The sequence below is a fragment of the Nanorana parkeri genome, unplaced genomic scaffold (genome assembly GCF_000935625.1).
Source record: "Nanorana parkeri isolate BGI_ZX_2015 unplaced genomic scaffold, ASM93562v1 scaffold555, whole genome shotgun sequence".
NCBI classification, from domain to species: domain Eukaryota; kingdom Metazoa; phylum Chordata; class Amphibia; order Anura; family Dicroglossidae; genus Nanorana; species Nanorana parkeri.
This window is the reverse complement of record NW_017306823.1, coordinates 129,078-143,271: the sequence shown is the minus strand read 5'-3', so window position 1 is coordinate 143,271 and position 14,194 is coordinate 129,078. Positions and strand designations below refer to the sequence as shown.

At 39.8% G+C, this 14,194-nt stretch overlaps 1 protein-coding gene across 2 annotated transcripts in view; it reads left to right on the top strand.

Annotated features, from left to right (window-relative positions):
- Positions 1 to 14,194, top strand: part of PFKL (phosphofructokinase, liver type) — a 69,487-nt gene that overhangs the window by 24,495 nt on the left and 30,798 nt on the right. For both annotated transcript variants that reach the window (XM_018562011.1, XM_018562012.1), the window contains 5 exons: positions 1,473 to 1,517; positions 3,176 to 3,284; positions 6,281 to 6,376; positions 10,756 to 10,848; positions 12,729 to 12,854. In XM_018562011.1, the coding sequence (XP_018417513.1) occupies positions 1,473 to 1,517; positions 3,176 to 3,284; positions 6,281 to 6,376; positions 10,756 to 10,848; positions 12,729 to 12,854 (469 nt within the window). The remainder of the gene's footprint in view (positions 1 to 1,472; positions 1,518 to 3,175; positions 3,285 to 6,280; positions 6,377 to 10,755; positions 10,849 to 12,728; positions 12,855 to 14,194) is intronic.

Here is a 14,194-nt window from a genome sequence, read left to right as displayed (position 1 = left end):
GGCTGGACTGGATGTGCTGAGGGCGAAGCTGAGGAATGCCTCACCCGGAACAAGAGGTACCGCACGTCACTGGTTTAGCTGCGTTTACAGAAAATAGATGCTTGTGTGACCAGGATCTGATTAGAAGCTCTAAACACGTGTAAACGTGCCTAAACGCAGGATTAAGCATGAATAGCTAAACGCAGAAAAAGGCGATCTGGGAAGCATTAAAATTGTTTTAGACGTCCCAGATGATAACTTCTGCGTGTAAAAAAGCTTTATCGCAGGAGTTCCAGTCTGAATGAGAGTTTTGCTACATTTCCACATTAAGGAAATCTGAGAATAGAAGTTGGCATTATAGAAGGTTGGCATTCCTGGCTCGTCTTTAAAGGAAAACTGTACTTTTAGGGCTCATTTACATGGGCGTGCACATCTGTACAGGGTGCATGCGTGTGCAGATGCCTGCTCCCAGGTGGGACAAGTGCTGTGTGTAATTGCATGCAGCCGCCTATACCACCCTGGAGCAGTTCTCTGCCTGGGCGTGGATGCCCGTGTGAATGAGCCCTTAGTATTGCACAACCACAGTATAGTCTGCTGGGAGGACCAGCAGCTGGATGCACTGTCTGGTAGGGGTGCTTGGATCACACCAAAGATGATCAATTTACAATTTTTCTAAGGAACCTCTTATTTTTGATTAATTTTGTATATTTCAGTAAGCCATAATGGTTTGAAATTGAGAATTGAGAAAGTGGGTCTGTATGGGAAGGGTAAGATATTTTCATTTTTGGGGCTGGGAGCTGGGAACTGTTGGTTCTTGGCATGGAGCTTTCGCTACTGACTGCAAAAAGTCCTAAAAAATGTCCCTGACATACAACCCTTCAATTAACCTGTCGCCATAATTTAACCCAAACACTAACTGAAAGTATAGCTTATTTTCACTGAGCGCATAATATTGCAGTGTTTATGGTATTGTAGAAATTTGCAGATCAGAACCTGGAGGGAGCTCCTAACCTGGCCATACACTGTGTGTTATCTTAACTGAACAATCTCTTCTTTATCAAACAACAATAATGTAGTATGAGAGCCTACTTGCTTGTATACAAAGTAGATTGCTTATGTAGGGCTTCTACTACATAGTTTTGGCAGATGTAAAGGAGATTGAATAGAGATTGTGCATTCGGATTGCAAGGTCTATGACCAGTTTATGTGGCTAAGTGCACCTATTTAGCCTTTCCCTTAAAAACTGTAGAGATAAGTAATCTGCAATATGGGGAATACATTGTTTTCAACAATTCTGCTGACCCATACACTTGTATTCTGAGAAGGAGCAGTATGGCCTAACTGCTATGTAGCTATGCAAAGCAAGCAGAGCCTGCATATTTAATTTGCAATTATGGCTTTTCCTTTGTATGTCATTGCTATTGGTGTTTAGAGATGTTAATAGTAACCTCTTCATATTTTAAGATAATGCAAAAATGTTTTTTTCATTGTAGCCATCAACGGACATTTGTGCTAGAAGTGATGGGACGGCATTGTGGGTAAAGGAAATATTCTTTATTTTTCTTATAGTAAAACATTGCCCAACTCCATGCCATGGTGTGTCCTAGGCAAAGCTGTATTGTGCAACTGCAGTATAGTCTGCAGTGGATGTGTCATAGACTAGACTGTATTGTGCAATTGCACTAAGGTCCAGCAGCTGGTTTTGCTATCTGGAATGGGAGCCTGGATCATAAAACTGACTGAACAGTATTGGGAAATCTGACTTGTAAAACATCTCATTCTGTATTCCAGTATTGTTTAGTTTGTGCCATGTAGTTCACTTTTAAATAGCCACATAATAATTGGCAGTCAAAATAATCTATGTAGCTGATGAGAAACAAAATCGCCTCAGGCAAATAACATCAAGGCTGTGATTATTTGCATTGGGGTGGTATAGGCATGATTTGTTTTCTTCACCCCGGTAATCCTGATATAGCAAAAATGCTACTAGATCCTGTTCACCAGTGTGATTTATTTTCAGTACCCATGACCCAGCACAACCCTTAGAAACCAATTGTACAAAAAGTGTTTAATTATCGACTGATACAATACATTAACACAGTGAACTAAATGCTAGTTACCTGTCACATCAGCTTCTGTGTGTGTATGTGTGTATATGTGTGCATATATATAAAAATCTTTTCCTTTTTTACAATAATGGTTATTTAATACCACCAATAGAAAGCTCTGTCTCTTAAAAAATGATATAACATTTATTTTAGGTGCACTATTGCATGACCGAGTAATTGTCAAGCGATCACAGTACTAAAAACTTGCCTGGTAATGAAGGGTTATAGAAAGCTTATCACTCGTGTGTTTAATGTAAATGCTGTGTAATATAGAGCAATTAGTGTTTTTAAGCAAGGGCTTCCAGCCCAAATTAGTTGTGGCAGGGGCATTCCCCGACCCTTTGTGACATGTAGCTGTGGGGTGGGAATGCCCCTGCCACAACTTATTTGGGCTGAAAGCAGGGTGTGTAGGGAACAGTTTTGTGAAGGCTTGGTCCCCACATGTCGATATTCCAGAGGGAGAAGAAGACTTGTGCTCTTCCAAAAGGGAAAGCCTCAAAAAATGTTGCTATACATGTCTCCCACAAGGCAATGGGTCTCGGGACTCGCTTGTCTTAATACAGTAGATATCCCTCCACAGAAGAATATCAAGGGCAATTTCAGCTTTTAATTCTCTTTTTTTTTATTTTAACAAAATTGCAAAGGCTAAAAACATTCAGCTGAATAGATTTTGAATAATTTAGCCTTTCCAATTTCTTACAATAAAAGAATTGGAATCCGAAATTGCCCTAGATATTCTTCTGTGGAGGGAAATATAGTGGACTAAGACCAACATTCAATGATGTTTCTGCCAATTACAAATGTACTTTACATTAACCAAGGTATCTTGATCAATACAAGAGAGCCCTATAGTTTTTGTAATCAATTTTCAAGTTCTTCTACTTGCCTAACAATGCTACAGGTTCCATGATCTAGATTTCTCACACTGTTTCCAGTTTGTTCCTGTTACCTTTAGTTTATGAACTTTTGTGCATGTGTGTTCCTTTTCCTTGTTCTGCTTTCTTTTTCGTTTCTCATTTTTAACACATTCCCTAAAATGATGTGACCAAACTTGTCTGATATAATATGAAACGCCCCATTTATTATAGGTATCTAGCCTTAGTATCTGCATTGGCATCTGGAGCCGACTGGCTTTTCATTCCAGAGTGTCCTCCTGATGATGGATGGGAGGATGTCATGTGTTCTAGACTTGGAGAGGCAAGTATAATGTTATGTCTTTGTAAGTAAATGCAAACAATTCATGTAATAAAAAGATGTGTTTAAGTGTACACTATAATTGGTGCCAAATCTGTACCGATTTGGCAATCCAACATAATGAGTACTCCTTTCTGTAGGTATGGGGTCATAATCATCAGCAGAAAGACTTGACTAATTTATTTGGGCAGTTCACTTCTATTTCTTTCCTGTCAATTGTGGGACACAGGAAGTCTTAAATCTTCACGTTACACTGACACCTAGAGGAAGATTGGACACTGGCCAACAAAAACCTGTAACCCAGCCTAAGATAACCCCTACTACTGCTGACATGTCTCTGTTTTTTACTAGTGTCCTAGGAGGATGGATGTCTCTTATTGAGCTCTGCTGTAAAAAGATTACCCTATTTTTTTGCTAGCATTTTTCTTTAGTCAAGACTCTTCTCTCAGTTGCAGCTATCAGGTGTGACTGCCCTTAGCCTAGCCTTTAGTTAGCCGCAGAATGCTTTCCAGGTTCAGTGTTATTGGCATTACCTTAGCACTTCCCTTGTCACTTGATCACTCATTCTGTGAGTAGGTCAATAAGGCTCCCCATTGAAGGCTACAGCTTTTAATTCCTGCCTCAGAAGGTGTTAACGCTAAGGGATTGATCACTGAAGTTATCTAATGGGTGGAGTGTCGCATGTGCTCTATGCTTTTTCCCCCCTGCTAATTGGGGCCAAGGAAGAATTCCAAAGGGTCACATGGAACTCAGATCTTTGTTCCGTTCCTGCTGCCCGCCTACGGTAACTGTCGTCACCACTGGCCATCTGACCCTCGCCTGCTATCCAGTGGTTGAGGCTTTGCCTCGTACCCTGAGTTTTACACTACCTTACTGCCACATGGTCTCAACACAGTCCTGCGGTTCCTGGTTCCCCTCAGCACACATTCTAACGGCTTTGGTGCTGCTTGCAGCACGCCAACTGATATGGTCAATGTCTGCAGCCTAGAATCCTGTTGCCTATCTTGAGGTCCTTCTGCTGTGCACTACTTCTCTGCCATTTCAAAAGAGGTTTTTGCTACAGTCATGCATGACTTTACAGCCAAAATCATCCAGTTATTTGTTAACCCTGAGGCCACAACCATGCTTTTACGCTTTCCCCTGTAGATTCTATATCTGATATGGCCAATTGTTTCCAAGGAATTGGAGTTTTCTGCCATTGCTCCCAAATTGAAAGATACTGTTTTTAACTCTTATTGATGTGGTTCACACCACTCTGAAATTAGAGGATCAGCTTGTTGCTTCTAGCAGTGCTGTTCCCTGTCCTGGGTCCTTTTAGATCCCCTAGGACTGCCAAAACTTCCCTGGGGCACCTGCTGTTCTTAGCCTTCCTCCTATGAAGATTGGAAACACCCTGACAAGATGTTGGTTTCCCACTCAACAGCTTATTAGCCTTATTAGCCAGCTTATTAGCTCTGTTAAATAGTGGTCTGCGCCTATTGTGGATCCGGCAGTGTTCAATCTTAAAATTACAACCACAATTTCAATGGAGGACACACCTGTATTTTAAGTACCCAACCATTAAGCTATGACTTTTCTTTGCAAAACTCTGGCTGACCAAAGTCTATTAAAAAGGGATCTGGTCACTACTGCGGTTGATCCCTTGATGGTAGAACATTTGGAGCAAATGTTTGTAGTTTTTAAGCTACAGTTGTGCAGGGCTGCTTTTTGGTTTTCCAGCTTTAGGGAGTCCTTCCTTCCTCTGTTTTAGAAGGAAGATTTTGACGATAGATGCCAGCCTAAAGTCTCGCCATGGCGAGAGGTAGTTGCATCTGAGACTTGGACAATAGGCAGACAGACCTTCTCAACCGGCACTGGGGACACCTGGACGGTTCCAGGAAGCAGGATGTGGGCCTCCTGGCTCAACAACAAAATTGAAAGTTTTGTTTCCAGGTACAGGGATCCTCTAGTGGAAGCAGTGAATGCTCTGTTGGCTTCATAGAATCAGTACACCCTCATCTATACCTTCCCACCCTTAAAATTCTCATTCCCTTTCCAAGATTGAGATGGAAGGTATTACGAAGGTCCTTATTGGTTCAGATTGACCCAGATGGATGTGGTACTCCGATCAGATAAATCTCCTAGTGGGCGCTCTGAGGAATTTTTTTCGATCACCCAAAAGATGGTGTTTCTTGTAGCCATCACCACTTCAAGGTGTGCATCTGAGTAGGCAGCCTTTTCTGGTTTTGAACATGGTGTTGTGGAGGCCCAGAACATCCTTCCTATGTGAGGTAGTATTGGCATTTCACCTCAACCAGGGCATCCTTCTTCGGTCCCTCTGTCATCAAAAGAAGATTTACCTCCATTGCCAGAATCCAGTTTGGGCTGAGCTACTGCTTCCTTCAGAAAGACTGGTTCCCTTTTTTGTCATCCCAGTTGGTCCCCATAAGGGTGCACCAGCTTGTCATTCCACTATCTTTAGATGGCTCAGACAGTCTATGTCAGCTTATGGTCTCAAGAATCCGGTTCCACCCTTTCCTTTTATAGGTGCACTCCATTAGATATGTGAGTGGCTCTTGGGCTTTTGGCATTAAGCTATTGTTTCCCAGATTTGCAAGGCTGCCTCCTGGTCTTCTGTTCACATCTGATGGCAGCTTCCTGCTTTATGGTGCTTCAGTTGGCTTTTGAACTGTAGACAGTCTTTAGTTCTGTTGTTTGTTTTTTTGTATTGGGCATGTGAGCATTTGTTTGATGTGTTGTCCACCCCTCAAATGGACTGCTTTGGGACATCCCAAAGTTGAATGACTTCCTGTGTCCCTGTGGCAACTACCACTAGGTAAATGCAGTGGAGATACTAGTTTGTCTCCCTAGGGTCACAACTAACTTTACTTAATTCCACTACATGTGTTAGCTACATGGACCACAGTTAAGTGTACCATAGATTCTTTTTGCCTTCAAAGCAAGCAATGTATTTCTTTTATGACACTTTATTTTTTAAATATTTGTTTTACTTCATGCAGACTCGAAGTCGAGGTTCAAGGTTAAATATAGTTATCATTGCAGAAGGAGCTATTGATCGCAGTGGGAAACCGATTACCTCTAATTTTGTAAAAAATGTGAGTAAATTATTTTTTCAGCATTTTTTTTTTTTTAATTAGAGTTCCATTTACTAAATTATAAAGTACATCTATTTGCCATTTCTATTAAAACATTTAAAGCTTAGTTATGAATTAAAACATTTGCAAGCAAGACAAATTTGCATTGGAGAAGAGACCTACTATGTCTCTCCTGCAAAAAAGGCTTCTTACATTCCTTTTTGTAATATGCTTTAGAATGTACACTGAACTGCGCACGCACTCATTTATGACGGGATGAATAATGTTCTGTGCGCATGCACTAGAGTTACATCAGGCCAATCAAGAAGGCTATGAATCGTAAACCTGAAAGAAGATGATGTTGCAACTGGTGAGGAAGTTTATGGACATCGCATCGCTGGAGAGGATGTGAGTATTGAAGAGTTTAGTTCCGCTTTTAAATGTCTTGTTACGATATTTAGAAGCAAATTTTGTGTAGTTTTAGTTTTTCATGTGTGTGTGTTTTTTTTTTAATTATTATTTTTTATACTGTACTATTTGGACCAAAAAGCAATTTGTAATGTGTTGTAATAAATCTTTAATGGATTCTACATGTGTTTTCTTTCTAAAATAAACTTGGTATAGAACACCTTTAAAAAAGATTGCTATAGCTGACACAACCTTGTGCTGCCGAAGCCAAATTTTCATTTTAAGAAATACATGCATAGGTGTGCAAACAAAAGTTTAGCAATAATGATGAAAGTTCACCCGTCGAGCCATGTAGGCTAATGCTGAGACTTGCAGCTCTACCACCATTACCACAATGCAGCCTTAGGTGTTGGAGAACTTCAAGCAACAGCATGAAAGAATGACACTGCAATGTGAGCCTTGTAGTTCCGGACGGAGGCTGGACATAAACCTCAGGGTCTCAGTGAATGAAACCATAAAGTTCTTCCCTACCCCATCTCCCACATCCAAAAAAAAAAGCATGATTTTTTTTAATTTTAGTTTTTTCTGTGCAACCATACAGCATTTTGTCTGAAGAGCAGGTGATTTAGAACATGTGGGAGTAATTGATCCAATGTACGTTCGTGGAAATTCGGCAAATCGTCCCAACGCGATTATGGTGCCATTCATTTCTAATGGCACTCCAAACGCGATCAGCAAGATGCACGTTTTTGCTCCTCATTTGCGCTTGTGAAAATGCACACAAATGCGGAAGCAAAACACACAGAACACATGCAGTGCAAAGAACTACATGAGCTTTTGCTGTATTTGTCGCATGTATATGAACCCATTGAAATCAATAGGGACACACGGCAAATGCGGTGAACAAATGTGCACGAACGCGATGCATGTTCTAGGTGTAAATGCAGGCTAGATAGAAGAATATAATTTTAGGCACTCTGTGCTAAAGGGGTTCAGAAGCTAGTGAAGCTAATGGAGAAAAAGCACACACACACGCAAATAGAAACAGACACACACGCATATATCTGCTGCTGGGGAGCAGGAAGAACTGCAGGGACAGGTGAGAACAGCTACTCCTACAGTTCAGAGAGTGGGCAGGAGGAGTTAGGCCTGGTTCACACTGAGCGTTTTGTATATTAATGAAAACAAATCACAAAATCTAGTGCAGGTACAATTTGTGGGCATCAATTGTATTAAGTTGGGGATATACAATGTTCCAAGTCTAAACCTGAGAAAATAAAGGCTGTGATAGTACTGGTCCCGTTATACATGTAAAAATCCAAATTATAAGCAAAGCATCTCAAAATCTCCGCCGAAAGTTGTGCTTCCAATTTTTGCTAGGCCAGGCCTTTAATTCATATTACTTACTCACTGGAAACCTGGGAAACCATGTCCTGTAAAAGGAGTTTATAAAGTTTTAAAACCTCTTTATAGTGAAGGGGCAGAGAATTACCTTAACAAGCCCTTGTGTGGTCACTAAAACTGTTTATTACATTATCGCGTGCTATTCTTAAATCCGTTCAATGACTTTTTTGGGGAAATCTTTAGAGATCTCCTAGCTCTTCTGCATTGAATAGCGAATCCTGTACAGTATGGGAAATTAAAATAAAAAAGGATTTTGCTATCACTTGATTAGGGTAAACCGTTTCATTTTATTTACTAAAATCCGTAAACATTCAAGTTACAAAGTGAGCAGTCTGTTTTCCCTAAGTAGATCAACCCATTTTGGTTAACCTCAGTTACCATGCATTTGCTACTAAACAGTCAACCAGATATGCACATATTTGCTTTCAGGTACAATGCAGGTAAACATCTTTACTTTACTCTTGTTTTTGCACACTGCACATTATTGCAGGTATGTGTTCTTGGTATGTATAAGGCTTGAGGAAAATGCTAGCCTTCACATTCAAAGCTGGCCGTACAGTACACCTTCAGATTCTCTATAGATTTTTTTTTTTTCTATCAGCCTATGCTCAGATGGAAAAAGTGCAACAGATTCCTCCATCTATGCTAAACTGTGTAGATGGAGGAATCTCCCACTGGGTCAAGCTTCAGTATCTTGCTAGTTGGTCCCACTGGCTCTCAAAACACCTGAACAATGCCTGCATCCAATCAGATTGTTCAGGTATTTTGAGAGCCAGCTGGGCCAACTAGCAAGATACTGAAGCTTGGCCCAGCGGGAGATTCCTCCATCCACACAGTTTAGTGTAGATGGAGGAATCTGTTGCACTTTTTCCATCTGACCATAGAAAATCTGCAGAAAATCTATAGGTATATGGCCAGTCTTAATCCAACAAGGAAAATTACTTTCCTTTCACAGCTGATGCATAACATCAGGATTTTCACACACAAGCGCTGTTTTGGAATTCACCAACCATGCCAAGAAAAACAGGAAACATCAAACTTCCGGTACACATTGTGATTCCAGGATAGAACCTACCTCAACTATAACTGTCAAAGCATACATGAACAGAAAAGAACCTGGGCTGGTCAGGAGGTCAGGGTGGGTGTGCCAACTTTATATCCAATATAACTGAGATATTTATTACACCACTGTGGTTCCTGTTTATAGCAGAACACTTTATAACTAAAAGTAATTAAAAAAGCACTATGATGAATAAAGAAAATCTGTTCGATTGAGAACCTTATGCCAAATATGGTATATTGGAGTTCTATAATGTATATGAAAAAGAATCAAATAATATAAATCATAATTATTATAAATATTGGTAATATCAGCATTTAAAAAAAAAATAATGGAATTTAATTGAAATTCTGCAGCTCTTCATAGACTATTTAGACCATGGACAGGACAGCAGCTTACAGTGACTAATCATATGGACACATTGGGGGGAATTTATCTTAACTGGAGCAGACAAAATCTGGAGCAGCTGTGCATGGCAACAAATCGGCTTCTCTCTTCAGTTTTTTTAGGTTAAGATTTGAAAATGAAAGATAGAAGCTGATTGGTTGCCATGCATAGCTGCTCCAGATTTTGTCTGCTGTAGTTTGCATAAATTCCATTCATTCAGTTTGGATGAAAACTGATAGACCTACTCATATGTTTTCTAGTTGTAAGAGAAAATCTGAGTGCACACAGAAAACCTACACAAGCATGTGAGAACTATTCCAGTTCCATGCAGATCAATGCTGAAAGACAGGAGAGCTAACCACCATATTTCCATTGTTTATATTGTACACCTGAATGTGTGTTTTCAGATGTATTGTACCTAAATACAACAATATTCCAACAAAATGCCCTCAAATAATTCTGACACTATGGGGTTGATTTACTAACCTTATAAACACACCACGAACATTTATACACCTCTGTAGTGTGTTCCCTCCCAGCATGATCTATGGGTGGAATCTAAACACCTTTGTAGTGTGTACACACCCAGCAGGTGTGTTGTGCAAAGCCCTGCATGAATTTGCAAGGTGATGTTGTGTAAATTAGCTCTATGTTGTGTTGCTTGCGTTGATGAATGCAGGAATGTAAATGCATGAGCTAACCATTTTTGTCTAAACTGTGAAGCAGCATTATATATGCATCATGTGCATGATTTTTCCATATATGGCATTAGTGGAAATATGCTTTTAGAGACTTTTTGGTTGATTAAATACGTTTTGCTGTGTAAAAATCACACGCACCAAGTGCGTGCGTGTGTTTAGGTTAGTAACACCCCCAATGTGTTGTTTGATGGAGGAATGCCATTTTGCAACTCATGGTAACACACTACCATGCATTGTGGTTTGCTACGTTGCTAAAAAATACTGCATGGCCGATTTTTTTTTTTTTTTTTTTTGCGTTTTGGTGCATTTATTAAAATAGGCTGCTATAATACAATACACGTTTAACACTCACAAAAAGCTGTGTTTTTGCAAAAACTTTTTTGGTAGAGATGTATTTGACTGACTAATTTTGAATATTATGACTTTTTTTTTCTACACAGCTGGTTGTAGAGCGCCTCGGATTTGATACCAGAATCACAGTTCTCGGACATGTACAACGTGGAGGAACTCCATCAGCATTTGATCGTGTCTTGGTAACTTTTATAATTATTTAATAACATATTTATTCTCTCCCTGTACCACTGTTTTGGTTACTAGTATTGTAGCTGTACCAATCACTTACAACCCCCATTGCTTCATAACCGGTATAGGGGATTTAGCAGGTCTTTAATTTCACCCTTGAAAATGTTTAGAAATCTGCACTATAGTAAATGCATGCCTTCCCTTCCAAAGCACTTCATAGTTCACTATTTAAGAATGTAATAGTGTGCAATAAAAAAGTGTAACTCATTTCAGTTTTATACAGACATATTCTAACAATACAGAAACTTTTTATAATATCTTCGAATTTGCTTTCTTGAGTATTTGGTTTCTTGCATGAAACTAATCTGTTCACATAATGCACAGTAAGATAGTTCAAAGTGGAACTATGAGCAAAATAAAAAATTACATACAGTATATGATGCTGTGTTAATGTTTTTTCTGTTATTTCCTTTAACAGACCAATCTGTCCTGCAAAAGTGGCAGGTTAGAGGGTTAAGACAACCATATAAACATGACAAGGATGCGTACACTGGTGATCTTTTATTCACTAAAGTAAAACCTTTACCCCAAATGGGTCAAAAATGTTCCTGTAACTGCTTAAAAAGTGTTAGCTGGCGTTGGGCTTTAATTTGTTAGTAGAATCATATGGACTTTACACAAGTGACCTAAGCCTATCTTAACACTACCCTTCAATGATGTTGTCCAAAGTGGGAACACCGTTCCTTCATAGATACAGTGGAGAAATGAGGGTTGCTACCCTAAGACAGTAAGTTAATTACTGGCTGGTAAAAATAAAGAAAAGAAAACTAATGGTGCCACCACATCCAAAGATGTGTTATGAATTATTATATATTGGGCTTGTGAAACATATGGAAATGTTGCCTATTTCTTTTTATTGAAGTGGAACTTAAACAAAACATTTTGTTTTAGTTTTGGCTAGAGCAGCTAAGGCTTAGGACCTCCTACCTGCATTTCTTACTTTTTGTTCCTCAGTTGTAGTGAGTCATGGCATCGGCTGCCTTGTCTTCTTTATGGAGGCAATGGGGTTGATTTACTAACCTTATAAACACACCACGAACATGTATACACCTCTGTAGTGTGTTCCCTCCCAGCATGATCTATGGGTGGAATCTAAACACCTTTGTAGTGTGTACAAACCCAGCAGGTGTGTTGTGCAAAGCCAAGCATGAATTGCAAGGTGATGTTGTGTAAATTAGCTCTATGTTGTGTTGCTTGCGTTGATGAATGCAGGAATGTAAATGCATGAGCTAACCATTTTTGTCTAAACTGTGAAGCAGCATTATATATGCATCGTGTGCATGATTTTTCCATATATGGCATTAGTGGAAATATGCTTATAAAGACTTTTTGGTTGATAAATACGCTTTGCTGTGTAAAAATCACACGCACCTGGTGCGTGCGTGTGTTTAGGTTAGTAAATCACCCCCAATGTGTCAGTCACTTTTAAAACAAATGTGAAGTATGTCAATGGCTTAGGGTTAATTAGTCTAAGAGATGTCACAGAGAGAGAGAGAGAGAACGAGAGTGAGAGAGACTGAGACCTTGGTCACAGTTTTTGGGAATATTGGGCTGTTGGTTTATGGTAGAAAGCCACCTACAACTCTTTTAAAGCAGTACTATAGTTTAAATGTAAGCCTACAAATGTCTTTTGTTAGTCTTTGATTTTAAATTGCATCAAAGAGTGAAGGTGTTCATAGTTTAAGCCACAGTGCTGCCCAACGAGCGTATCCCTAGAATCAAAACATTTAAACCTTTAACATATTAAACCATTTTAATAGTTTGTTTCTTTAAAAACAAAATTATATTTTTTTGCTTTGAAGATCATGTTTGCCTATATATTTGTTTGCAGAGCAGTAAAATGGGTATGGAAGCAGTTATTGCATTGATGGAAGCAACACCTAAAACACCAGCCTGTGTCGTAAGCCTATCTGGTAACCAGTCTGTACGACTACCATTGATGGAGTGTGTACAAGTGGTATGTATTTTAATCTCTTCTTTAACTTTATAACCATAATTGAATTTGTATTCTAGTTTTCTCCACGTACAATGGCTGCCATCCATATTGTTGTAGGTCTATATATGTGCATGCTCATCAACTGAGGTTTTATCCCCTCTTAATGCCGTTATAAAATTAGCTGTATGCTTAATAAAAGGTAAATCGCAGGTGAACCGCTAGGGCAAAGAGCTCTTTGTGCAGTTTTAAGAAAGTCTAAACTTGCATAGGAGTTTCACCCAATCCACACAGTGGCACAGCAAGGCAGATGTAAAAGCAGGCACCTCGTGGAAAATAGGTTGCTTTCTATCTCTCTTACAGATGCACTTTAACTGAAAGTGCTAATGGTAGATTTTCTGAAGGTCACCTTTTTGCATAATTAAAGCTGAACTCCAGGAAGATATAAAAGACACAAATGAATGCAACTCTGTATTCATTAATACATCCATTGAGGGACACTGCAAGTTCTACATTTTGAATTATAGTGCCACTTACAGATGGATTAGACGGTGGCAAAAAATTGTCCAGGATAACACGCCCTATCAGCATGCCTCAGTTTTGCTAGTGTCCTTTGAGAATGGATGTCTTTTCTTCAGCCTTCTGTGAAAAGAATAAACAATTTTTTGTTCATGTTTTTTTTTTTTTTCAATTGAGACTCTTCTCAACATTGCTGCTAGAACTGATTTCTACCTTTTTTATAGCTATCTGGAGTGGCCTATGCCCAGTTTGGTTTTTGGAGTCCAATGACCGAACCCCACTGGACGTTGCAAGGATAGCCTGGAAGTGACCTCCAGGCACAGGTCCAGAGTCTGTAGCATTGCCACAGTGCTTTTCCGGTCTCTGACAGCTCATTTGGTTGAGCACTGGACGCTATCTCATGGTTAGGATCGCTGGGCATGTAAAATCCAGTGTTTCCACTGGTTGCTAACAGAAGGGGTTAACACTGACAGACATCATTGGCTGGGTAGAGTGTTGCATGACCCATGATCTTTCCCGCCATTAACTATTGAGGATGGATCTGCCCGCTCATGCTCCTGCATTACAAGTGCAGCGTGGAGAATTCTTAGTTTGTTTCTGCTCTTTCTAAGGAGGTCTTCACTTCAGTCATGCATGACTTTGGGGTCTATTCACGAAGCTGCTGAGGGCAGCCGAGTGAATGACCGATCTGAAGTGAAGTGAGCCGAACACTGTTCGGCTATTCACTTCAGGCTGGTACGGCTAATTTCAGCCGTACATCGGCTGAAATCAGCCGTACATCGGCTTGCTTCGGGTCGGCCGAACATGCTCAGCATGTTCGGCCGACCCGAAGTGCAGAAGGAGTT